Below are 25,138 nucleotides of genomic sequence, written 5' to 3'. Positions count from 1 at the left end.
GATTGTGGCCCAGCGTTCTGCCATCTCCGTGTTTTGTGACCCAGAACAAATGGTTCACCCTCTCCAGCCTCCGTGTCTCTGTGGGCACTTCACAGAGCCCATGGGATCTCGGGTGGACGCTGCTGGGGATGGCTGTCATGAGGGCAGGAATGAGCCATCAAAGAGCAGTTTGGGGTCTAAGTTGGCGGGGAGGTCAGGGCAGAGCTGGGGTCTGTACGTTGGGGGTCATCCCGAGATGGCTGTCTGGAGGAGGAGGCACGGCTCTGGGGAATGTGAGTTCAGGGTAGGACAAGGGGAGCAAGAGGTATCAGGGAGAGTCCCAGAAGGGAGAACTGAGGCTGGGGCGGAGTAGAGAGCATGGGGAGGGGTCGTCCTCTCCCATGCCGATGGAGAAGGCGCCAGGCAGGGCTATCCCGGAGGAGGGGGCGGGGAGAGCGGCGCCCAGCGGCCCCTTTAATCGGGGGCGCGCGCTGGCCGGCCCGCGCGCTCTCGCCGCCGTCGCCGGGCCGGAGCGGGAGCCGGAGCGGAGCTGGGGCCGGGGCCGGGGCCCGGAGCGGGCGGAATGGAGCCCCCGCGCGCGCCCGCTCTGTGCCGCCTGCTGCCGCCGCTGTTGCTCCTGCTGCTGCCACTGTCCCCCCGCGCCCGGGCCAAGTACGTGCGGGGCAACCTCAGCTCCAAGGAGGTGAGCGCGCTGGGCCCTCCTCTGCCACCCGCCGGGCCCCTGGGGACCGGAGGGAAGGGAAGGAGAAGGGTGCCGCCCCGCCCCCTGCCGCCCTTCCCAGGCCGTCCCTGAGAGCCGCGGTGGGATTGGGGCTGGGGATAATAGGGAGGACTGGGTCAGGGTTGGGGCTGAGAGGCGCCGTGGGGTCGAGAAGAGACTTGAGGGTTGTAGGAGGGACATTGAGGTCAGAGCTGGGCGGGGAGGAGGGACGGGTTGGGAGAGTGAGAGTTTGGGGTGGGGGTTGGGAGAACGCCAAGGTGGTGCTGAAGGGACAGCACTTTTCACTCCGTAGAGAGCCTGGAGTTCACACTGCTGCTCAGGGCCAGGAGAGGGCCGTTTGGAATATTACCCAGTAGGAGGTGGTCTCTGGGACCACCGTGGGGCATTCGTGTGGATAACCGGGGGATGCCAGTCAGATGGTGTCTGGGACTGAAGGTGGCCGGGATGAGCACCTGGCCCTCCAGGTCCTTTCTCAGTGCACTTGGAAAATGGGAAAAGTGTTTGAGGGGAGGAGAAGAAACTTATGTGGGGGGCATTTGAGACAAGAATCCTGGACCCAAGGTAAAGGGATCACAAGAATTTTGGAGGTAACTTGGTCCCCTTAAGCTTCTCTGGAAATCAGGTACCCAAGAGTAGGGAAGGAAAGTTGGGGGGGGGGGTCTATGGAGTTGGGGAGTTCTCAAGGATTCAGGAGGACTGGGCCTCTTTTCCAGGATTGGGTGTTCCTGACAAGATTTTGCTTTCTTTCGGATTATGGCCGACTGGACTTCCGTTTCCGATACCCTGAGGTGAGCCTTCCCGCACCACTCTCCATGCTGAGGCTAGATATTCCCTTGGCCTCCCAAGGCAAGGGCTACCCCAGTTCCCTGTACACCTTCAAACTTCAAAATCTCTGGGTCTGCAGGCCAAGTGCTGTCAGAACATCCTCCTCTATTTCGACGACCCATCCCAGTGGCCGGCTGTGTACAAGGCAGGGGACAAGGTGAAGGCTGTGAGGAGGGTGCATGGGAGAGGGAAGAAGGCCGAGGCTGGCCAGGGAGTGACCATGTCCCTGCCTTCCCCAGGACTGCCTGGCCAAGGAGTCAGTGATCAGGCCTGAGAACAACCAGGTCATCAACCTCACCACCCAGTATGCCTGGTCAGGCTGTCAGGTATGGGGGAATGGGCAGATGCTGAAGGCCAAGGGCCCGAGGGCTGCACAGACAGGCTTCAACCTTCTTCTTGCTCCTTCCCAGGTAGTGTCAGAGGACGGAACCCGCTACCTGAGCTGCTCCAGTGGCCGAAGCTTCCGCTCGGTTCGTGAAAGGTGGTGGTACATCGCACTCAGCAAGTGTGGGGTAAGAGGCTGGGCTGGCCACCTGGGCCTTCTCCTCCTTGCCTTCCTGGTGACCCTCTACCTGCCCAGGGTCCCCCCCCCTTAGGCCTCCCCACTTCCCACAGGGAGATGGGCTGCAGTTGGAGTATGAGATGGTCCTCACCAATGGCAAGTCCTTCTGGACACGGCATTTCTCGGCTGATGAGTTTGGTGAGCATTGCGGACCCAGAAACCAGAATCTTTGTGGCGGTCTAGAGTTGGGTGCTCACTGCCGAGGGACACCCAGCTTTGACTGAATCATTTCCTCCTTCTACAAAATTGGCAGGGATCCTGGAGACAGATGTGACTTTCCTCCTCATCTTCCTCCTCATCTTCTTCCTCTCCTGTTACTTTGGATGTAAGTCCAGTACGTGGTGGTGGGGTTAGCAGTTATGGGGGGCAGGGTTGGGGGAATGAGCTAGTCTCCCTTCCTGTCTGTGAACCACCTTCCCCTACTTTTCTTTTAGATTTACTGAAAGGTCGTCAGTTGCTCCACACAACTTACAAAATGTTCATGGCTGCAGCAGGAGTGGAGGGTGAGGTTCAGAGTATCCCAGCTTTTGAGTTCTGTCAGAGGAGGGACATAGGGTCCAGATACCTGGGTCTGAGGAAAAGAAGAGGGGCTGGGGGCCTGGATCCTGGGTCTGAGGGAGGAGGGGCTGGGGGCTAGGACCCCTGGGTCTGAGGGAGGAGGGGCTGGGGGCCTGGACATCTGGATCCTGAAGAAGAGGGGCTGGGGCCTGGGCTCCAGTCTCCTAGGACGTCAGTGGGCGTAAATGGTCTAGAATCCTGATGGGGATGAAGGAGGGGTTCTGGCCATCTGGATCATAATGCTAGGGGACAGTGATGCCCCAAAGCTGGTTTCTGTCCTTTCCTCCCTCTGCCCGTTCTCCCCTCAGTCCTGAGCCTCCTGTTTTTCTGCATCTACTGGGGCCAGTATGCCACTGATGGCATTGGCAACGAGAGTCTGAAGATCTTGGGTGAGAATGAAGTGGGCCAGGGGAGGGTGCCTGGGCTCCCTCTGAGCCCTATGTCTGAGACGCCCTCTCCTCCCTTCTCCCAGCCAAGTTGCTCTTCTCCTCCAGCTTCCTCATCTTCCTGCTGATGCTCATCCTTCTGGGGAAGGGATTCACAGTGACACGGTGCCCAGGCTGGGGCGGGAGGGAGTGCTGGGGGGAGGTGTGGCTGGGCTAGGGAACAGGACACTGGGGTGGATCTGGGGGGGATGGCTTCCCGCTTCTCCCTGACAGCCCCCACCCCTGCTGTCTCCCTTCATGGCCTGCTGCCAGGGGCCGAATCAGCCACTCGGGCTCCGTGAAGTTGTCTGTCTACATGACCCTGTACACTCTCACCCACGTGGTGCTGCTCATTTACGAGGCCGAGGTGAGTGCCGCTTCCCACTGCCCAGGCCTTGCCTCTCCGCCCCTCCCCAAGCTTTTGGCCACCTCCTCCACCTGTCTGCCAGCCCTTCCCCACATCGCACTCTAGCTGGCTCGCTCTCTCCCACTCTGCGATTTCTGCCTGCCCATCTGTCTCTCTAAGTGCATGCCTCCTCTCTTCACCATCTCTGAGGAGCCTTCTTCCTCCTCCCTCTGTCTCTCACTGTCTGTCACATTTAAACTCAATGTCATGACTGAGAGTTCAGGAGTCACACAGACCTGGATTCCACTCTGGCTCTCCCACTTCCCAGCTAGCTGACCTTGGGTGATGCCCACCCCCTCTAAGCCTGTTTCCTCTTCTGTAAAATTGGGAGGGTCTTACTTATCCCAGAGGGCTCCTCTAAGGCTTTATATCACCTTGGCTTTGCCTTTGGCCAAAAGCCGCCCCTTTTAGCCTCAGTTTTCCCCTCTGCGAAGTGGGGGTGTTAAGAAGACCCACCTCATTGGGTTGACGCAAATGGAAAAACTTACGCATGGTAGGTGGTTAGCCCCATGTTGGACCCCTGGTAGAGAATGTATTCTCTTTCTTTTTCACCCTCACTCTACCTCTATGTCCTTCTATTTCCATTTTGTTCTCTCCTGCTGCTTCTGTCCTGACCCAATAGCTCTGCTCCCTGGGTGCCGGTGGGGGGAGGGGCCTAGGGTCTGGGGTCCTTGTGTGGAGGGCAGGAGGTCAAAGCTATGATGAACCCTTTCCCTTGGGTGCAGTTCTTTGACCCAGGCCAGGTACTATACACGTACGAGTCGCCGGCGGGCTATGGGCTCATTGGGCTGCAGGTGGCGGCTTACGTGTGGTTCTGCTATGCTGTGCTCATCTCCTTGCGTCACTTCCCGGAGAAGCAGCCCTTTTACGTGCCCTTCTTTGCTGCCTACACCCTCTGGTGAGACGTGCTGGGCCCCCAAGCTGTCCCTGTCTTGTGGGGCTTCCCATTTCTCAGACCCTCCTCAGTGAGGCTGATGGGCTTGCAAGTCAGGCAGCGGACCCAGTCTGCCACTTACTTTGTGACCTGGAAAAAATTATTTTCCCAAATTAAAAAAAAAAGAGAGAGAGAGAGAGAGTGCCTCAGGTTGCTTACCCATAAAGAGTTATCTTGAGCATGCCTAGGGCACTATAGAAGGGCCTTGTGTTTGGTACGTAGTAGGTGTTCAATAAAAGCTAGTTGTAATTTTTTATCATTCAACATGACATAGTCGTACGGTAGGCAGATTCTAAGCCTGACTGCTTGGGTTCAGATCCCAGTTCTAAAGCTTGTAAGTTGTATGACCTCACACAAATCAATGAAATTTGCTCTGCCTCGGTTTCCTCATCTGTTTAATGGGGATGGAAATTGTACTTGCCTCGAAGAGTCATTGTGAGTTAATGAGTTTACAATCGTGAGAAGCTTAGAGACAGGTCTGGCTTGCAGTTAAGTCCTTAATTGTTATTATCATATGTTAATGCATTCAGCAAACATCTTTTGATTTCCTATCAGGTGCCAGGATTTGGGGTGGGGTGGAATGGAGTTAAATTCAACCTAGTCTTTGCCTTCCAGAATTTCCCAGGCCAGTGGGATTCCTGCCCCCTTTTAATCTCTGGCTTCTGAAGGTTACACTGGTTTCTCTCTAATTTGGGACACACCTGGGCCCTACGTGTGTGCGTGGCAGGGGGGCTGGGGCCATGGGGTGGGGAAGAGGGCAGAGGCAGTGTCTCTACTGAACCAGCACCTCCCCTGCAGGTTCTTTGCTGTTCCTGTTATGGCCCTGATCGCCAACTTCGGGATCCCCAAGTGGGCCCGGGAGAAGATTGTCAATGGCATCCAGCTGGGGATCCATTTGTATGCCCATGGCGTGTTCCTGGTGAGGAAGGGCATCCAGGTGGGGGTGGGAGCCTGATGGGCGGAGAGTGGGTGAAACTCCCCAACCCCTGAACTGCCTGGACCTTCTGTTCTGAGCTCTCCATCCATTTCCGTCTCTTCATTCTTTACTCATTCAACAGACACTTACCAAGAGCCTGCTGGATTCCTGCAGGCTATTCTACTCTGTCCCCCCAAGAAGCCAGCCTCTTCTATTCTCTCCCACCTTGTGTTCTAGCCTCTTCCACTGACCACACCCTTCTTTCTTTCTTTCTTTCTTTCTTTCTTTCTTTCTTTCTTTCTTTCTTTCTTTTCCTTGAATAAACTTTACCATCAATGTGAGGCTGGAACTTGTGACCCTGAGATCAAGAGTCTCATGCTCTACTGACTGAACCCCACCCTCTTTCTCAGCCCCTCCCCATTCCTGACCCTGTGCACTGCCCCCCGCCCCCTCACGTTTCCCTTCTGTATCCCACTGCCTTTCCCAAACCCCTTGGTCATTACTCCACCCTTCGCCGACACATTCTTCCATCTGCTGCACCATCACAGACCATTGTTCAGGAAGAAGCAGGTGGAGTGGGTCAGGCTGGGGCTCCAGGGGGCCTAGATCTGAATGACATCTGGAGGGGATCAGCACTAAACCTCTTCTTTGCCGTGGTTTATATCCTATCTGGGCTTCTGGGTGACAGTTCATATACCTTGTTTAATTGTGTGTCAGAGCAGCCCCAGGACAGGATGGATAATGGTCGTTGCACCCACTATACAGAAAGGAGAAGCTAAGGTCCAAACAGGAGAGGTGACCTGCCAGGGCTCCATGGCCTCTGGTAGGAGGGCAGGGCCTTTGCGCCCAGTCCTTCCACAGCCAACCATAAGAGGGAGCCAGACAGGAGCATAGGCACTGATGAGGATCCAGGCTTCTGACCGCAGGGGTCCACAAGGTGCTCTGGGTGGCAAATGTACTCAGTCACAGATGGCCTGGTCCCCCATCTTCTACCCCAGAGCCTGACTTAGGTATAGACTCACCTTCCCAGGACAGCCCTTCCTGAAGCTCTGCAGGAAGTCAGAAAGGGACAGAAACAGGAGAAATGCTGAGAACCATCATGGGCCAAGCTCTGCCCTCTCCTCATCTTTCCGAGTAGGTGCTGCCATCCCTTTCCCCTAGTGAGGCTCAGGGAGCTTTATCGACATGTCCCAGGTCCCATACTCAAAAAACTGGGGGGCGAGAGGTGAGGTGCAGGCCCCGGGCCCCCAAGTGCAGTGCCCTCTTAGCTATATTTCATCTTCAGCCAGTTTCTTTTGTAAAAATGCAGTTAGCTCAGCACAGCCCCATTCCGCTTTTTACTGCTTTCAGCTGCTTGTTCCCATGACCTTAGAGGGGTTGCGCTGGGCTCCCGTGTGCAGTGCTCGAGTCACACCCAGTCCCTGCTCTCAAGATCTACTAGACTAGCTGGGGACACACTTCTACATTCAACCAATATTTATTGGGTGCTTATGTGCCAGGTGCTGTTCTAGAAGGTATTGGGGATTCAGCAGGGAATGAACAAATTCCTGCCCTCACAGAGCTAACATTCTAGAGTTTGTCAGGTGTTGTTGTCCAACTGACCTTTCTGTGTTTATGAAAATATTTTATCTATACTCTGTGCTCTCTGATACAATAGCTACTATCCACGTGGGGCTACTGAGCACTTAAATGTGGCTAGTGTGACTGAAAACAAAAATTTTGGTTTAATGTGGATTAATTTAAATGTAAATAACCCCATATGGCTAGTGGGTATCATACCGGACAGTGAAGGCCACTGAAACTTACCCAGTGATGTCAGTGATCAGGGCTCTGATGGAGGAAGCATCGCAGGGCAGTCAGGGTTGTGACGGAGGAAAAAGGTCAGAACTCAGCGAACTGTGAGAGCCTGTAGTAGGAGAGCCTAATCCGGAGTGAAGGACTGCAGGGAAGGGTGGGGGATGTCCAGTGAGGGGGAATCCTTACGACCCCATGTTTAAGGAGACAGCCTGAGGCCCGGACAGTGCTGCTCCAACCAGCACCTGGCCTGTCGCCCCAGATCATGACACGCCCGTCGGCGGCCAACAAGAACTTCCCGTACCATGTGCGCACGTCGCAGATCGCCTCAGCCGGGGCCCCCGGCCCGGGAGGGAGCCAGTCCACGGACAAGCCCTTCCCGCAGCACGTCTATGGGAACGTGACGTTCATCAGCGACTCGGTGCCCAACTTCACGGAGCTCTTCTCCATCCCCCCGCCCGCCTCCTCCGTAAGCCCCGCGCCCCCGGCGCACGAGGAGCTGCTGGCGCCGCCCCTGGAGTACCTGACCCCGCTCCCGGCCCCGCCGCCGCCCCCCTCGCCCGGGCGCCTGAGCCCACCCCCTGCCTTTCGCACGCCCCGAGCCCCAACACCGCGCCGCGACCACCCCCCGGCGCCTGCGCCCACCCTGCCGGACTGGGTCCTGGCGCTGTTGCGCACGCCCCCGCAGACGCCACGCGCCGTGCCCCCGCCACCCGCCTTCCGCGGCTCTCCACCCACTCCCCGGCCGCCGCCGGAGTTCGCCCGGCGCGCTCCGACGCCGCCCCTAGAGTACCTGGCCCCGCTGTCCAGGCGCCCAGCCGCCCGCTCCTTCCCTGATTGACACCAGCGCCCGCACCTCGGGAGGGGGGGCTCCTTTGCGGGGAGGGGGACGGGCCTTCGGGGCCGCATCTGCCCCCTGTGGGTCTCGGACGGCCTCTGACCCTGACCCCCCTCCCAGGCCGGGAAGCAGGTGGAGGAGACGGCGGTGGCGGCGGCGGTGGCCCCGAGGGGCCGCGTGGTGACCACGGCCGAGCGGGGCGCGGCCTCCCCGCCCCTTCCCGCTCGGTTCCCCAAGGCGGCCGACCCGAGCTGGGATGGCCCGACGCCGCCCTACCAGCCGCTCGTGCCCCAGACGGCGGCGCCGCACACCGGCTTCACCGAATACTTCAGCATGCACACGGCCGGGGGCACCGCACCCCCGGTCTGAGCACCCTTGCCCACCCCCGCCCCATGGGCCGCACGCCGGGCCCCGCCCGGGCTCCGGATCCCCGCTCTATCCCGGCCCCAGGGCTCTGCCATCCCAGGCCTTCCCGACCCTCCCCACCCCTCGCGCCCAGGTAGGGGTGCCTACTGTCCCGCTCACCCCACTCCCCACCCCCCACCCCCGACTCTTGTGCCAAACGGTCCCGCGGGAGCCTCTCTCCCCGTCCCCTCCCTCAGCCCCTGCCCCGAGCGGCGCCGGATTCTGGGCTCCCGCTGTTCCGAGACCTACGGCCCCCTGGCCCCCTTCGAGACCTCTGATCCCGCCGGACCCCGGAACACCAGGGACGATCGCCGGGATCCTGCCCGTGACTCTCCAGGACTCCGCGACCCCGAGCCATTGCTACTGGGACGGATATTGTGAATCTGTCTCGATTCTGAAACCTTCCCTTGGATCTCTGTGACCTCGGACCCGTGCTCTGCCCACCCTGTCTCCATCCGGGGGCCCTCCCTCAGGTCCCCGGCAGAAAGACTTTTTCCCCTCTTGCCAAAATAAAGCGGATTCGTTAAGTTTTTATCTATAAAATGGCCTCTTTATATCTCGATGGTGCTCAGAGGCGGGGCTGAGCACGAACTGTTCCAAGCTCTGGACCTCAGTGTGTCCATCTGTGAAATGGCATTTGGGGAGGGGCCTTCACGTTGGCCCAGAATCTGGGAGAACTGAAGATATGAATCATCTAACAGAACCCTCTTACTGCGCCGCTCCTTTATTTTCACCTTCTCTTCTCCAGTCAGAGCTAGAGGCGCCCTCCAGTGGCACGAGCTTTGCTCAACCACCTGTACCCCGAGTTTGGGTTACGATTTTGGCACTGCGCATGTGTGATTCTCTCACTTCGCAGGCCAAGGAGGCCACTGCTGCGCACGCGTGTGGGAACAAATGGGCGGGGAAGTTTCCGGAAGTCTCCCTTTGTGGAGGGGTGGGGTTGGATGCTCTGCAGTCCTCCCAGGGCCGCTCTGACCTGCGGCTCCGCGACTTCTCGTCTCCTCTCCATCTTTCCTCCCACAGCGGCCGCTCGGCCCCCGCCCCCTCGCCCTCCCAGCGGGTCTTCCCAGGCCGCTCTGGCCCGAGCGTCCCCTCGTCTCTCTGATCTGGCCCATCCGGCTCCGGAGGGAGGCACGGGTGGGTGAGCCAGGGAGTGCGTCTATGGGGTCCAGGCCTGAGCCCCTAAAGACGGGCTCCGCCCCCGACACCCGCTCGCGCCCCGCCCCCGGCTGGAGGGGTCTCTCCCGGACCTTCCGGGTCTGGCCCGGCAAGACCCGCACCCTCTATAGAGGCCTCCGCCGGGCTGTGGAGCCCTTCGCTCCCTGGGGACCCACCCGTATATAAGGTCCGTTTCGGCCTGCAGCGCCTCGCGTCTTTTACTGCTGGACACCGTTTATGGGGTCAGCTAGCCTATGGGGGCCCGTGACTATAAGCGACTCCCACGGTCCCTAGGGCTTGGCCCCATCCATAACGACCCCATTTACAGGCCCTTTCGTGGGTCTATAGGATCTACTCCTCGGTTTCCACAGCCCGTCTACAGCGGCGGCTCCCTTCTGGGGGAGTGCAACTCCTGGACCTCCCTGGTCTACAAGGCCATGTCGCGTCTATAGAGGTCACATTTGCAGGGCCTCGCGCCGCGTGGAGGGTCCTCTCCAGTCTTTACGGCCTGTCCCGTCTGTAAGTCAGTGCGGGAGGCGGATATGGCCCTGCGCCCGGCTCTGGCCGTGGCGCTGGCTCTATCTTTGGCCCTGCTGGGGCCGCTGTCCCCCGGGGCCCAGGCAGGGGACTGCAAGGGGCAGCGGCAAGTGCTGCGGGAGGCGCCAGGCTTCGTGACCGATGGTGCGGGCAACTACAGCGTCAATGGCAATTGCGAGTGGCTCATCGAGGGTGAGTGGGGCCGCGTGGGTCACACACTCACCCATTCGCTAATTCACTCATCTGTACACTCATTAATCCACTCACCGCATTCCCAGACTCCGGTTCTGGTCCAGGTCCTTTGCTCTGAAATGCAGCCAACCTGGGCCCTGCCCTGGAAGGCCTTGAAGTCTGGTGGGGGAGTCGCACCCAGACCCAGATGGACAATTACAAGCCAAGAGCCATCAGTGAGAGATATTCTGAATAATTGTTAGCAACTCAGGCTCTGAGCCCAACCACCTGCTTCAAATTTGAGTCCCGCTTCTCAGTAGCTTTGTGAATTTGGGCAGGCAGCTTCCTTTCTCTGAGATTCGGCTTCCCCTCTCCCCAAGTGGGGATAATAATAGTACCGACCTCATAGGATTGTTGGAATTAAACGAGAACAGTATTTAATGTGCCTGGCACATAGTAAATACACAATAAATGGCATTAGAATTATGCTGTTGTTATTTTTTATTTTTTTATTAATTTTTAAATGTTTGTCTTTGAGAGAGACAGAGCGTCAGTGGGGGGGGGGGCAGAAAGAGAGGGAGACAATCCAAAGTAGGCTACAAGCTCTGAGCTGTGAGCACAGAGCCTGACATGGGGCTCGAACTCACAAACCGCGAGATCATGACCTGAGCCCAAATCGGACGCTTAACCAACTGAGCCACCCAGGTGCCCCTATACTGTTGTTATTTTTAAAGTACTTCAATAAAAGCATTTTTTGCAGTCATTCATGTGCCAGACATCATACTTGCCACTGGGACATAACAGTGACTAAGACAACTCTAGCGATCCCTGATGACTTGGGGCTTAGAATCCAGTGGGGAAGACAAAACACATGAATAGACAGACAGTGACTGCCTAGAGAGGTTGGGACTGTGACAGAGGAACCCCTGGAGGCTGGGGGAGCCCAGAAGAGGCACCTGGCCTGGTGGCTGGGAGAACAGAGAGGGCTTCCTGGGGGAGGACATGTCTGAGCTGAGCCCTCAAAGACCAACAGGAGTCAGCCAGGAAAGAGGAAGAACGTTCCAGAGGGAAACAGTCTATGTAGAGGCCCCATCACTATCTTTATGGGCTCTTAGTCCAGTGGGAGAAGCAAACTCACCCCCAGGGAATGGGAAGCCCAGAAGATATCTGACTTAGCTTGGCCTATAGCTCAGATCAGAGGCATGTGTAGGAGGGAACAGAAGGGTGTTCTAGGCAAGGAGAATAGACCATGTAAAGGCCTGGAAGCAGGAGGGTGTGACGCTTTTGAGGAACTAGGACACAGAATAGACAAAGAGTGAACTAGAGGGTGGAGGACCTTGTGGTTTTGAGCTGTACCCTCAAGGGCAGTAGGGAGGTGGAAGAGAAGTCCAAAGGCAGTGGCCAGAAAAGTCCCAGAAGGCCTCTCGGCAGGGGATGTAGAAGCTGGCCTCCAAGGAGAGAGGGGTCCCCCAGAGGAGGTTCTGGGCAAAGGCCAGAAGTGTGATGGCCCAGATGATGCAGGGCCTCCCTTTGCAGGCCGCAGAGCATGGTCTTTGCCTAGGGACACTGGGGAGGTGTGGGAGGGTTTTGAGCAGGGAGGGACATGATCTGATTTATATTTTAGATCTCTGTGGCTGTTATATGGGGTACGGATGAAGCATGTTTCTTGGGGATGAGTGTGTCTGTCCCCAGCTTGGGGGCCATTCCTGTCTGGGGGTGTGGGTGAGCACAGAATGGGAAGTACGTGTTCTATGTATACATGGTTTTCTGACCTTCAGGAGTGCCAACCTGGTCGGGGATGGTAAGGACGGATGCAGACATTCATTCCACGAGACAGGAGGAGGTGCAGAGGTTGGGTAGATGGGTCTAGGGGGATGAGAGTATTCTCTTGGGGGTCACAGAGGAGGAGGAGCTACTGAAATAGGGTTCTGAAGTATGCGTAGGAGTTTACGGGGTGAGAAAAGGGAACAGAAAAGAGGCTGGTGTGTCTCTGGAGCTGCGTCTCGGTTTGTCTGGTCTGGCTGGACTGTTGGCTGAGAAATGAGGGTGCCACAAGCAGGGGAAGAATGGCCTTGAAAGTCATGCTGAGCATTAATGGGGAGCCACAGAAGGATTTTGAACCTCTGGCCAAGTGCGGGGTGGATTGGAGACTTGATGTGCTTCTTTCAGGAGAGAATGAGTTCTGAACTGGGGCGGGAATGGAGGAGGTGGGAAGGGGCAGAGAGCTCTGAGGCATGTTTGGGAAGTTTCACCAGTGAGACTTGGGGATCAGCTGGCTGGACGTTGGGAGTAGGGAGGAGTCCAGGCGACTTCCAGATCCCCCTTGATCTCTCGTGCTTCCCAATGCCTATCACCTTTGAGAACCAACATGTTCCCCCATCTTTTAAACAATAAGCAGGTGACCTATTTCCTTTTGTACGACATTTACCCTTTATTGTAACCAGTCCTCATAACATCCTCCTGAATGAGAGGCATTCTGCTTTTGAAAAGCAGGGGGTTTGGGGGTCGGATTTCTGTCCAGGATGCCATGGGGATTGGGCCCATGATGGGTGGAAGGGGGAGATCTTGAACTTAGGGAGGAACTTGGAGAAAGCAGATGGTGACTGGCCTCTGGCATGCCCTTGACAAAATCACTTGTTGTGATTCTGGGAACCAAGCTTATATTTTGGTTGAGGCTGGCAAGCTCTGGGAGGACTGGTTGCCTGGTCTGGCTGAATCGTTCTTCATTCCCCAGACCACGGTTTGGGGTCTGTGTGATGTTCTCAGGGGCTCTGGTCCGAGCCTGAGGGAGAGCTGCCAACTTTAGTATTCTTTCTTTTGTGCATTTCTTCATTCCTTCATCCAGTGTTTCCTGAGCCCTTGTTCAGTGCCAGGTCCTGTGCTGGGCAAGGTCAGGGAGGTACCCCAAGATGACTTAGGCCCAGGCCCTGTCCTATGGGTCTCCCCAGCTGCAGAAGGGGCAGACCCAGACATAGATGGTCCTGGCTCAGAGAAATGAGGCTTATAATGGAAAGTGAGAAGGCCAAAGAGAGGCACCTAAGCCAGCCAGGGGGCATCAGGGAAGGCTTCCTGGAGGAGGTGGGGAAGTTTGCTGGTACGAAGGGAATATGTGCTCCAGACAGAGGGAGAGGCTTGTGCAAAGGCCCTGCTCCTGACGGAGTTGCAAGCAGTGGGGTGATGTGAGACCAGGTGAGGCTTCGAATGGTAGCTTAGGGAGCTGAACTTTCTTCTGGGGATGGTGGGGAGCCATGGAGGGCTTTTGAACAGGATAGGGCCAGGGCCAGATGCGAAGTTAGGACGACCTAAGACCCTTGTCAGGGCAAGACAGGAGGCCGAGGTGGAGGCTGAATCAGTGGTCCTGGTAAGAGAGGCCGAGGCCTAGGCAGGCATGTTAGAATCACCGTGTTGAATCCTCCCACCAGCCTTGGTGGGTGGGGAGAGTATCTCCGTTTTACTTCAAGGAAACTGAGGCTCAGAGAGCCCGTGGAATGAACGCAAGATCACACAGCTAGTGAGTGGTGGGTGAGCCCCTCCAGTATGCTGATGAGTGTGGCGAGGGGCATGGGGGAAGGGGCTGGCCCAGGGTCCCCCAGCAGTTCAGGAGCAGAGCTGGAACCCAGGTCTAGTTTCCTGAGCCCCCTAGTGTGAGATGTGGGATGAGAGAACCTTCTGGAATCAAGACTTGGCAGAGAGCAAGAACAGTGACAGTGGCTAGGGCAATGGCACTTACGAAGCGCTAGGCCTCTCCTGTGGTCATAGTTGGATGTCAGCGGGGATTACAGTCATCCAAACACTCACCTGGGCCAGACGTCCAAGAACGCTCCCTCACAGGGCTGGCGGTTGCTGCTGGCCGCCAGCTGGAGGCTCAGCTGGGGCTGTCAGCTGGGATGCCTGCACGTGGCCCCTCCATGTGGCTTTGGCTTTTTCACAGCTTGTCTCTCTGAGGCTCTTCCCAGATAGAAGGGGCAAGGAGTCAGTCCTCACCTCTCAGTGATAGGAGTGGCCAAAAAGTTTGAATCTACCTCAGTACTGTTATAACCCCACTTTACAAATGAAGGAACACATCCAGAGAGGTTAGCCCAAGGCCACACAGCCAGTAGCTAGTAAGTGGCAGAACCAAGATGTGAGCCTGGGCAGTCTGGCTCAAGTCTGTGCCTTTAGCCACTACAGTAAACAGAGATAAGACCTGGGCGGGGACCGAGAGGATCTGTGGTGCTCCAAGGTTCAGCCTTTGTCCATGGGGCAAGAAACTGGCCCCTTTGTTTGGAGTTCTGATCAGTTCTGGAACGGGGGACCCTCCCAGAGGCCCTTTTCCACCCGGGAGTAGGCTTTTCTGCTCAGGCCTGGACCCTGCCCCTCAGGCTTAGTGTCCGAGGCTCAGAAATAAACAAGAACAACTCTGTGTGACCACGGGGATGGGGTTCTTCTCTCTGCACTTCAGTTTTCCCATCTGAATGGTGGGAGGTGTTCAGCCTGGTATCAGGAGCCCTTTCCAGGGGTGATACTGTAATTCCTTCTCTGGCTCCTGGTCCTCTTGCTGTCACAGGTCTGACCTCCCTGGGCTGTGAGACCAAGAGCCCCTTGAAGGCAGGGCTCAGGTCTGACTCCCCTTTGGGTCCCCAGCGTCATGTGGAGCAGGGTTTGGTGTTCTTGGCTGGGCTGCATGGAGGCCCGGGGAGAGGGTCCGCATCTGAGCCCAGCCCCTCTGTTCTCGCTGCCCAGCCCCAAGCCCCCAGCATCGGATCCTGCTAGACTTTCTTTTCCTGGACACGGAATGCACGTACGACTACCTGTTTGTGTATGATGGCGACTCTCCCCGAGGGCCCCTGCTTGCCAGTCTGAGTGGCAGCACTCGGCCTCCGCCCATCGAGGCTTCCTCAGGCAAGGTTGGTGTGGCCGGACCGCGGGGCTCTGGCCGGAGGTCTAGGTGGAGTTTGGAGGAAAGGGCGATAGAGACGCACAAGGAAACAGATGGGGAGGGGCGGAGGCAGCCAGAGAGACTTGGCATCAGACAGGACACAGGGACAAAGAAGGGTGGAGAGAGACAAAGACAGGAGGTGGGGACTCCTGGGGGGGATGGGGACAGGAGCGGACCCCCTTGCCGTCCAGTCCCCGGAACCCTGCCCGTCTTGTGCCCGCAGATGCTCCTCCACCTCTTCAGTGATGCCAACTACAACCTGCTGGGCTTCAATGCCTCCTTCCGCTTCTCCCTGTGCCCCGGGGACTGCAGCAGCCACGGGCAGTGCCAGCCCCCTGGTGTGTGCGCCTGCGAGCCCGGCTGGGGGGGCCCTGACTGCAGCCTGCAGGAGTGCCCGGCCTACTGTGGCGGCCATGGCACCTGCGCTTCGGTGAGCCCAGCCCCCGCTGCGTCCCCCTGGGGCCCTGATCTGTGACCACACCTACCGCCCCATCTCCTGACTCTGCCCCTGCCTGAAACCCCCCTGCCACTCTGCCCTCTCCCATGACAGCAACCCCGCCAGGGACCCTCCCGTCACCCACAGTACTCCCCTCTTCCTTCCACACCCTGCCCCACCCCACCTTCATCTGGAGCCCCTCTTCTGCCTGAGCCCACTCCCGTCCTGCCCGTGACCTACCTCCCACCTGTGAACCCACCTGCCTTCTGCTTGCCAGATGCTACTCCATCCCCTAACCCAGGCACTCTGTCTGGCCTTGGGCCCCCAGCCCCAACTTCTTCTTCTTCTTTTTAAATGTGTATCTATTTTTGAGAGTGCACAACCAGGGGAGGGGCAGAGAGAGGGACACAGAGGGGGACAGAAGCACCTCCGTGCTGACAGCGAGCTAGACGCGAGGTTTGAACTCACGAACTGTGAGATCGTGACGTGAGCCGAAGTTGGGTGCTCAACTGACCGAACCACCCAGGCACCCCCTCCAGCCCCACCTTCTGACTTCTGACCACTGACCTCGGGCCTCAGACTGAAGTCTTCCAGCCCAGGCTGACGTTGACCTTACCACTGTCCTTCTTCTCCAACCTCTCCTCTTGTTGTCTGTCCTCATTTTCCTCTCCGGGTCCTTCTGTCTTTCCCATTCCCCTATTTTTGTTGGTCTGTCTGCTTTTTTCTACCTCTCTTCCTCCCTCTTGATGTGTCACTGTGTCCCTTTCTTTCTCTGTCTGTTGGCCTGTCTCCTTCCTATCTCACTCCATCTCTCCTTTCCTGTCCATCTTTTTCCTTCTCCCTTTCTACCCCTTATGTCTTACTCTGGCTCTGGCTCTCCTCCCCCGTCTCTCTTTTTTCCTCTCTCTATCCCTGCCTTTGTGTCCTGTCTCCCCTCCAGCCCCTGGGACCATGCCGCTGTGAGCCTGGCTTCCTGGGACGCGCCTGTGACCTGCACCTGTGGGAGAACCAGGGGGCTGGCTGGTGGCACAACGTGAGTGCCGGGGACCCTGCCTTCTCGGCTCGTATTGGGGCAGCTGGTGCCTTCCTGTCCCCGCCGGGGCTGCTGGCTGTTTTTGGAGGTGAGCAGAGGGGGTGCGTGTCTGGCTCCAGCAGCCTGCAGCCTGTGGCCAGGGCTTGAGGCCATCTCCCCTTCCGCAGGCCAGGACCTCAACAGAGCCCTGGGTGATCTCGTCCTGTACAACTTCTCTGCCAACACCTGGGAGCGCTGGGACCTGAGTCCTGCCCCGGTATGGACCCCGCCTCGCCCCTGCCCTGCTCAGAGGTGCCTGTCCACTCTGTGAGACCCAGCCAGCCACCACCCCACCCCCAACAGAGCGACACCCTCATCCCACGCGTCCCCACCCCTGCAGCTTGATACAGGCCCACCTACTCCTCCCGGTACTGCTTTTCTAGCTCTAATTTCCTTTTTGCTTCCTTTATCTCCTCTTCTGCATCTTCTTCTGTGGACCTCCTGTCTCTTTCTCTTGGTTTCTCTCTCCGATTTTGTCCCTGCCTCTTGGTTTTCTGCTCTCTCTTGGACTCTGTGTCTTCCCTCTGGGCTATGTGTCTCTCTTTTTCTCCGCCATCTCTGTTTCCTGCCTCCTCTGTCTCACCTCTGCTTTGTATTTGCATGTGTCTGTCTCTCTTTCCTCTCTTTGTGTATCTCTGTCTGTCTTTCTCTGTGTCTCTGTCTTTTCCTGTGTCTCTGTCTCTGTTACTCTTTCTGTGTGTCGCCATCTGCCTCCTGGTCTCTTTCTCACAGGCTGCCCGTCACTCCCATGTGGCTGTGGCCTGGGCCGGCTCCCTGGTGCTCATGGGTGGTGAGCTGGCTGATGGCTCCCTCACCAGCGACGTGTGGGCCTTCAGCCCCCTGGGCGGGGGCCACTGGGAGCTGCTCGCACCACCTGGCTCCAGTTCCTCGGGGCCACCAGGCCTGGCAGGTCACGCCGCCGCCCTAGTGGATGACATCTGGCTCTACGTGTCTGGCGGCCGCACCCAGCACGACCTCTTCTCCTCTGGCCTCTTCCGCTTCCGTCTCGACAGCACCAGTGGGGGCTACTGGGAGCAGGTGATTCCAGCAGGCGGGCGGCCTCCTGCCGCCACGGGCCACTCCATGGTGTTCCATGCCCCCTCGCGCACGCTGCTGGTTCACGGTGGACACCGGCCCTCCACCGCGCGGTAAGTGACCTGCCCTGCAGGGCCAAGCCTGGCCCAGTCCCCTGGGCCTCCAGTCTTTGCTGGTCTTCGCCCACTGATGTACTTCTGCAGTCATTCGGTCACTCACTAGGTCATTCAGTCCCTCACGTGCCCGCCCGCTCACTCATTCTCCATCCCTTCGTTCACTGTCTTGGCCAGTTCCTTCCCACACACTCCCACCCATCCATCCCCTCAGCCACACCCTGCTTGGAGGGCCAGCCCTGGCTAGATTATGCACGGAACCCAGTGATAAGCCAGAGCTGTGTCCTGCCCAGCAGGAGCCTCTCGTCCCAAGGGGACATAAACCCCGTCACAGCCGGTCTCACCCTGGGTGATCTCACAGCTCTTGAGAGCCCAAGGGAGGGAGAGAAGCCCTTCCTGCCCTGAGCTCCTCCCCTGCTGCTCCCTACAGGTTCTCTGTGCGGGTGAACTCCACAGAGCTCTTCCACGTGGATCGGCGCGTGTGGACCACCCTGAAGGGCCGGGATGGGCTCCAGGGCCCACGGGAGAGAGCCTTCCACACAGCCAGCGTCCTGGGCAACTACATGGTGGTCTATGGTGAGGAGGCTCCCTGATCCCGCCTGCCTGCCAGGGCCCCAAGCCCGCACTGAGCTGAGGCTCCCTGCACGGGTGTCCCCATGTCCGCCAGGCTTGCCAGCTGTGCCCCTTTCCTCCTTTCCTAGGGGGCAACGTGCACACCCATTACCAGGAGGAGAAATGCTATGAAGATGGCCTCTTCTTCTACCACCTGGGCTGCCATCAGTGGGTGTCGGGGGCCGAGCTTGCCCCCCCGGGAACCCCTGAGGGTGAGTGGCCCGTCCGTTTTCCTGAGGGGCTTCTGAGAGTCGCGCTTCCCTGACAGTGAATCTGGGCTTCAAGCAGGAGCCACCTCGGTCCTTGTAGGGTGAGCCAGACGTCCCTCTGGAGCTGGCTTCGGGGGGCAAGCCTGTGCTGGAGGCAGGGCAGGGGCACCGTTGCCATGGAGACCGGAGGCAGTTACAGCAGCGCGGGTCTAGGCTCCAGTCCAGGTTTTACCCGTTTCCAGCTGCCCCAGCGAAGTGCCTACCTACGCGGGACCTTTTCCAGGTCCTGTAATGGGCAAGTGGCAGAACCAGGATGGCTGTCCCCAAACAACCATCTGTGCAAAAATATCATTTAATCACCCCATGCCTCAGTTTCCCCATCTGTAAAATGGGGATGATGGTAACACTTAACCCACGGGCTGTGGTGAGAATGAATTGAGATGGCTCAAAGATGGAGACAGCCTAGCGAAGAGCTCAGTATGTTGTCTTGTACAGTCAGAATCCGGCCCCAGGGCTTACCTGGGAGGGGGGGTGGAGAAACCTTCAAACTCATTGAATCCGACTACTTTGAGAATCAGAAGAAAGCCACAGGCCCTCTCCTCAGAAAGACGCTTGTAACACAAACTGGGCATATTATTTCAGGGGGCTGTGGACTTCTAGGGGGCCCATCTATTCTCCCTGCCCCCCCCCCCCCCCCAGAAGAATGAGGACAGAGAACAAGCATAAGGAAGGGACATTGACACTTAAGGAGTAGGCTGGGTGAAGGGTTCGCCCACGGAACCCTATTTGACCATCAGCAATAAAGCCTTGGGCTGGCATTCGAGGCCTTGAATCCAGGGCTCATCTGCCTGTCCCTGTTTCTCCTTTAGGCCAAAAGCCTCTTCCTCCTTTGTAGTTTGCAAGCCCCCAGGCCAAGTCCCACGTGTTTACAGAGCATACATTTCCGTAAGAGGGTGAGGGATCACCGATCACTGACCACTTACACGTCAGTCAGGACCCTTGGCTCTAAGTGACCAATCCAACCCAGCCAGCTCGAGCAAAACCCAAGTTCTTGGCTCATGTGAGTGAAAACTGGCTTCAGGCTGGTCTGGATCTGGGTGCTCACGTGATGGCATCAGCTAGCCCTTGTTTGAGCTCACTTCATTCTGTGGCAGGTTTGTCATTTGTAAATGGTCACCAGCAGCCCTGGGACTATATCTACTCCTTTGAAATGCCCAGAGGGGAGGGGCGCCTGGGCAGCTCAGTCGCTTAAGCATCTGGCTCTCGATTTCCGCTCAGGTCATGATCTCGTGGTTCGTGAGATCGAGGCTTGTGTCAGGCGCTGTGCTGACAGTGCAGAGCCTGCTTGGGATTCTCTCTCTCTCCCTCTCTCTCTGTCCCTCCCCTGGTCGCATTCTCTCTGTTTTTCTTTCTCAAAGTAAAGAACGTTTAAAAAAATGTGTTTAAAATGCTCAGAGGGAAGAGGGTGCCTCTCTCCCCAAGAATTGAAGGAACTGGGTCCTATTCTAGAACTTGTCACTGACACTGATGGGCCTGGGCTAAGCCCCACTGCTGCCAGAGGCAGGGTCAGCTCAACTTGAGCCTGTGGACTCTAGTGGGAGAGGGTGGTTTTCCAGAGGAAAATCAGAGTTGTCACCAGAAGGGAGGCTGGTGCCAGATAGACAATACCAGGAGAGAGCCAGGCACCCTGCCTCGTGGCTCCCTGAGGGCAAGAGGACAGTTCCATTTACAGAGGAAGAGACCAACTCAGAGAAGTTGAGTCTCTTGCCCAAGGCCACTCAGCAAGTTAGTAGTTGATCTATGACTTGAGCCCAAGTAGGTGGTAGACATAGGAATCGAAGCCAAGTTTTTCTGACCCCCCAAGATCATGCTCTGTCTTCAAGGTGGTTTGCACAGTGGTGTGGAAGCTCTGGCAGGTGTGGGGCCAGACATGCTAGGAGAGCTTCCTTGGGCACGCTGGGTTAAAGCAGGAAGTAGGAGGTTGGGCTGAAGCATAGGAGAGTCGGGTAGTCCTCTGGACAAGGGAGCCGTGGTTAGAGGGACAAAGGAAGACTGGTTATAGTCTCATGTCCTTGTTGGGGGGGATCTGTATTCTCCTAGGCCGAGCAGCACCTCCCAGTGGTCGATACTCGCATGTGGCGGCTGTACTTGGTGGCAGTGTCCTGTTGGTGGCTGGGGGGTACAGTGGCCGGCCTCGTGGGGACTTGATGGCCTACAAGGTGCCTCCCTTTGTGTTCCAGGCGCCTGCTCCGGACGTGAGCACTGGGGTGATAGGGAGAGGGCGGCTGGGAAGGAGGTAGCATGGTTCCCATGGATGAGGGAGAAAGGTGGGATGGGCCCCTGGGAGAAGGACGGGGGTCCCTAGGGATATGAGAGGAGGGAGGTTGGTCCCCAGGTTCAAGGGGGGAGGAACGGAGGTCCCTGGGGCTGAGGGCAGAGCAGATAGGGATCCCCAAGGTGCTGAGTGAGCAGTGGAGGCTCCCCGGGATGATCACAGGGAGTGGGGATGAGGGAGCAGGCTCCAGGTCTGAGGAGCCCCCTCTCCCACTCCCCGTCTCTGCAGTACCACTTAGACTACTGCTCCATGTACACGGACCACAGCGTCTGCTCCCGAGACCCTGAATGCAGTTGGTGTCAGGGGGCCTGCCAAGCTGCACCACCTCCTGGGACCCCGTCTGGGGCTGTGAGTGACCGTCCCAGCTCTGTCTCCTAGTGCAGAGACACGGCCATCAGCATCTCCCTCTGTCTAAACCAAGCAGAGAAGGACTTTCTCTCACTTGGGACACTTGTTTTCACACCTAAGACTGGCATTCCTGACCCCTCAACCTCTGACCCCTCCCAGCGCTTTTGAGCTTGTGACCCTGTCCCCAGATCCCTTAGCTCCTGTCCTGTTGCTCTTCCTCATTCCAAGTGGCTTTCAAGTCCCTTCTCTAATTTCCTGGCGCCTTCCACCCCACTACTCCTGAATCTACAGTCCTTTCCAGATCCTTTAAGCCCCTGTCGACAGTAACCCCTGTCCCCTCCCCTCCCTGTAGTGTCCAGCTGCCAGCTGCCTGGGCCTGGGCCGCCTTCTGGGTGACTGCCAGGCCTGCCTGGCCTTCAGCGGCCCGACAACTCCTCCCCGGGGGCCCGGCGCTCTGGGCTGGTGCGTGCATAATGAGAGCTGCCTCCCTCGGCCTGGTGAGTACCCATTGGCAGTGTGGGAGGGGGCGGCACAGCGCCCCATGCTGACCTTCCCTCCCCCCCCACCCCGGTCCTCACAGAACAGGCCCGCTGCCGAGGGGAGCAGATCTCAGGCACCGTGGGCTGGTGGGGGCCTGCGCCTGTCTTCGTCACATCCCTGGAGGCCTGCGTCACCCAGAGCTTCCTGCCTGGCCTGCACCTGCTCACTTTCCAGCAGCCGCCCAACGCCTCCCAGCCCGACAAGGTGGGGAGCCAGGGGGTGGGGCCCAGCGTGGAGTGTTGGAGGGTCTGGTCCTGGGGTTTTCGTTTTTCAAATGGTTCTATACAGCTCTTGTGTTTGCCTCATAAGTCTCTACATTCAAGGGTCCGATTTTTAAAAATTGTGCTAAAACACACAGTGTAAAATTTTACATAGTGTAAAATTTACCAGCAGTGATATTAAGCACATTCACAATATTGTGCAACTATCACCACCTGGTTCCAGAACAGTTTTGTTACCCTGAAGAGAAACCCCAGATCCTTAAGTAATCCCTCTCTATTCCCCCTCTCCCCCTGGCCCCTGGCCAGCCACTAACCTTTTACTGGTTAGTGGTTGACAGTCTACTAACTCTGGATTTGCCAACTGTGGATATGCCTTATAAATGGAATCATACACATTGTCTTCTGTGTATGGCTTTTTTCACTTAAAGTAGTGTTTTCAGTGTTCATCCATGTTGTAGCATGCCTCAGAATTTCGTTCCTCTTTATGGGTGAATGATATCCTCTTGTATGACTGTGCCAATCCATTCATCAGCTGATGGCTGTTTATACCTGTTGGCTATTGGGAATAGTTCTGCTGTGAGCATTCATGGATAAACCATTTTGCATACATATTTGCTTTTTTTCAACTCATTTTTTAATGTCTATTTATTTTTGAGAGAGAGAGACAGAGCGTGCATGGGGGAGGGCAGAGAGAGAGAGAGAGAGGAAGACACAGAATCTGAAGCAGGTTCCAGGCTCTGAGCTGTCAGCACAGAACCCGACATGGGACTCGAACTCAGGAGCCGTGAGATCATGACCCGAGTTGAAGTCAGACACTTAACCCCCTGAGCTGCTCAGGCGCCCCCATGTTTGCTTTTAAAAAATATTTTCTTTTTTTTAATTGAAGTATAATTGGCATACAATATTATGTTAGTTTTTAACGTAGAAAAGAATGATTTGAAATTCGTATGTATTGCAATAAACACCTATTGTCAGCTCTCTTGGGCTTATATCCAGGAGCAGAATTGCTGGGTCATATGGCGATTCAATGTTTAGCTTATGCAGGAACCACCAAATTGTTTTCCGCAGTGGCTACTTCTTGATTTTTAAAAGTTGTATGGTTAGGGGCGCCTGGGTGGCGCAGTCGGTTAAGCGTCCGACTTCAGCCAGGTCACGATCTCGCGGTCCGTGAGTTCGAGCCCCGCGTCGGGCTCTGGGCTGATGGCTCGGAGCCTGGAGCCTGTTTCCGATTCTGTGTCTCCTTCTCTCTCTGCCCCTCCCCCGTTCATGCTCTGTCTCTCTCTGCCCCAAAATAAATTAAAAACGTTGAAAAAAAAATTTTAAAGTTGTATGGTCAAAAAATCACAATGATGTAAAAAGTTGTTAAGCAAAAAGGGTCTCCGTCTATCCTGCTCCCTATCTAGAGCAGTATGGGAAGCTCTCCCTAGCATCTCCCCAACTTAAGACCACTCTGACTCTTCCTGGAAGATCCTTTTGGATTTCTTTTATATCCTTGCAGAGTCTGCCTATTCAGATACATGTGAATGTGACATTGAATTATTTTTCTTTCTTGCACAAAAAGTAATATTCTATCTTTTATTTCTTTTTTTAAAAAAATTATTTATTTTGAGAGAGTGAGCGAGCACACGCACTCGCACGAGCAAGAAGGGGGCAGAGAGAGAGAGGGAGAGAGACTCCCAAACAGGCCCCGCACTGTCAGTGTGGAGCCCGACTCGGGTCTTGATCTCACGTGAGATTGTGACCTGAGCTGAGATCAAGAGTCAGACACTTAACTGACTGAGCCACCCAGGTGCTCCTTCCTTTTAGTTCTTAATTTTTTTTAATGTTTATTTATTCTTGAGAGAGAGAGAGAGAGCCTGGGTTGGGGAGAGGCAGAGAGAGAAAGAGGGAGACAGAATCTGAAGCAGACTCCAGGCTCTGAGCTTTCAGCACAGTCAGGCTTGAACTCATGAACTGCAAGATCATGACCTGAGCCAAAGTCGGACGCTTAACCGACTAAGCCATCCAGGAACCCCATTCCTTTTGTTTCTTAACATATCCTGGCAAGCTCCTTAGAATTTAGAAAACACCTCATTTTTTTGTTTCGTTTAAAGCTTTGTAATAGTCCATTTAGGTTCTAGGGCCGTAGTGCTGCAGTTTATTTAAACAGCCTCCCATTGACGAACACATGGGTTATTCCATTCTTTTGCAATTATAAAACACACGCTAACAAATTACGTAGTGTGTCTGTCACTTTGAATGTTGGATCTGGACTCTTCTTTTTTTTTTTTTTTTTAAACTTATGTACTGGTTTGTTGTATAACAGAGAACACGTTACAGAGGGCGAGGCCCCGAAGGGCTGTGAGCGAAGGAGCTCTGTCCTCATGGAGCTGGGGTGCCACCCCTCGCTGGCGTGGATGTGTTCACTAACCTGGAAGTTCTCCAAACCCTGTAGTTAAGGGACTTAAAAAAAAAAATCTGGACTCTTTAAGGGTTTAGGTGGAAAGGTGAACTGTCAGGGAAGAGGCTCCTGAAAGGTCTGGGGTCCTGGATTTTACTGAGAGAAGTGATGAGCAGAGGCCGGGACCCTGTTGTCTGTTGTCTGAGTTGAAGTCCCAACTCAGAGTGCCCCTGGCCTCAGTCTCATGTTTCATAAAATAGGGAAGGAGGTTGGGTGTGGACACCGAGGGGCCATGCAAAGAGACACTCACACATCCCCTTCTCCCTGGCTGGCACAGGTCCTGATTGTCCGCAGTACGACCATCACTCTGACGCCCAGCCCAGAGACCGACGTGTCCCTGGTCTACCGTGGCTTCATCCACCCACTGCTGCCAGGAGGGCCCGGGGGGCCGGGGGCTGAGGATGTAGCTGTGTGGGCCCGGGCCCAGCGTCTACATGTCTTGGCCCGGATGGCCCGTGGCCCTGACACAGAGAACATGGTGAGGGTGCTTGAACGTTCAGGGGGGCTGCTAGTTATAAGTATGGGGGCTGGGGTATATAGTGCCAGGGGAAGACTAGGGAAAAATCAGAGGCATGGGATATATCCTTAGTGGAGGGAGGCCCTGGGGTT

At 56.5% G+C, this 25,138-nt stretch overlaps 2 protein-coding genes across 8 annotated transcripts in view; both read left to right on the top strand.

Moving 5' to 3' along the window:
- Positions 1 to 518: 518 nt before the first annotated feature.
- TMEM145 (transmembrane protein 145) lies at positions 519 to 8,469 on the top strand. 3 transcript variants are annotated; one of them, XM_047834876.1, is made up of 15 exons: positions 519 to 682; positions 1,435 to 1,509; positions 1,626 to 1,703; positions 1,786 to 1,872; positions 1,957 to 2,058; positions 2,162 to 2,246; positions 2,362 to 2,433; positions 2,543 to 2,611; positions 2,975 to 3,055; positions 3,139 to 3,217; positions 3,365 to 3,458; positions 4,223 to 4,395; positions 5,230 to 5,350; positions 7,404 to 7,610; positions 8,100 to 8,469. In XM_047834876.1, the coding sequence occupies exons 1-15, from the start codon at positions 563 to 565 to the stop codon at positions 8,346 to 8,348; spliced, it is 1,692 nt and encodes a 563-aa protein (XP_047690832.1). In that variant the 5' UTR covers positions 519 to 562; the 3' UTR covers positions 8,349 to 8,469. The 3 variants fall into 3 exon arrangements, with proteins under 3 accessions (XP_047690832.1, XP_047690831.1, XP_047690833.1); XM_047834875.1 differs by having other exon boundaries at positions 7,404 to 8,225; XM_047834877.1 differs by lacking the exon at positions 4,223 to 4,395 and having other exon boundaries at positions 7,404 to 8,225.
- An 856-nt stretch (positions 8,470 to 9,325) lies between these two features.
- The window catches only part of MEGF8 (multiple EGF like domains 8), a 40,856-nt gene continuing 25,043 nt past the window's right edge, over positions 9,326 to 25,138 (top strand). Inside the window, exons 1-14 of one of the 5 annotated variants that reach the window (XM_047834871.1) lie at positions 9,327 to 10,271; positions 14,973 to 15,136; positions 15,392 to 15,598; positions 16,545 to 16,725; positions 16,805 to 16,893; positions 17,409 to 17,824; positions 18,255 to 18,400; positions 18,526 to 18,648; positions 20,746 to 20,789; positions 20,886 to 20,900; positions 21,209 to 21,328; positions 21,681 to 21,825; positions 21,909 to 22,072; positions 24,807 to 25,007. In XM_047834871.1, coding sequence (XP_047690827.1) covers positions 10,085 to 10,271; positions 14,973 to 15,136; positions 15,392 to 15,598; positions 16,545 to 16,725; positions 16,805 to 16,893; positions 17,409 to 17,824; positions 18,255 to 18,400; positions 18,526 to 18,648; positions 20,746 to 20,789; positions 20,886 to 20,900; positions 21,209 to 21,328; positions 21,681 to 21,825; positions 21,909 to 22,072; positions 24,807 to 25,007 — 2,202 coding nt within the window. In that variant the 5' untranslated portion in view covers positions 9,327 to 10,084. Of the gene's footprint in view, positions 10,272 to 14,972; positions 15,137 to 15,391; positions 15,599 to 16,544; positions 16,726 to 16,804; positions 16,894 to 17,408; positions 17,825 to 18,254; positions 18,401 to 18,525; positions 18,649 to 20,745; positions 20,901 to 21,208; positions 21,329 to 21,680; positions 21,826 to 21,908; positions 22,073 to 24,806; positions 25,008 to 25,138 lie in introns of all 5 variants that reach the window. The other 4 variants (XR_007147269.1, XM_047834873.1, XM_047834870.1 and 1 more) reach the window with 4 other exon arrangements.

This window comes from Prionailurus viverrinus, chromosome E2 (genome assembly GCF_022837055.1).
Source record: "Prionailurus viverrinus isolate Anna chromosome E2, UM_Priviv_1.0, whole genome shotgun sequence".
NCBI classification, from domain to species: Eukaryota; Metazoa; Chordata; class Mammalia; order Carnivora; family Felidae; genus Prionailurus; species Prionailurus viverrinus.
Note: the sequence above shows the minus strand (reverse complement) of the source record. Positions and strands in the feature narration are given on the sequence as shown.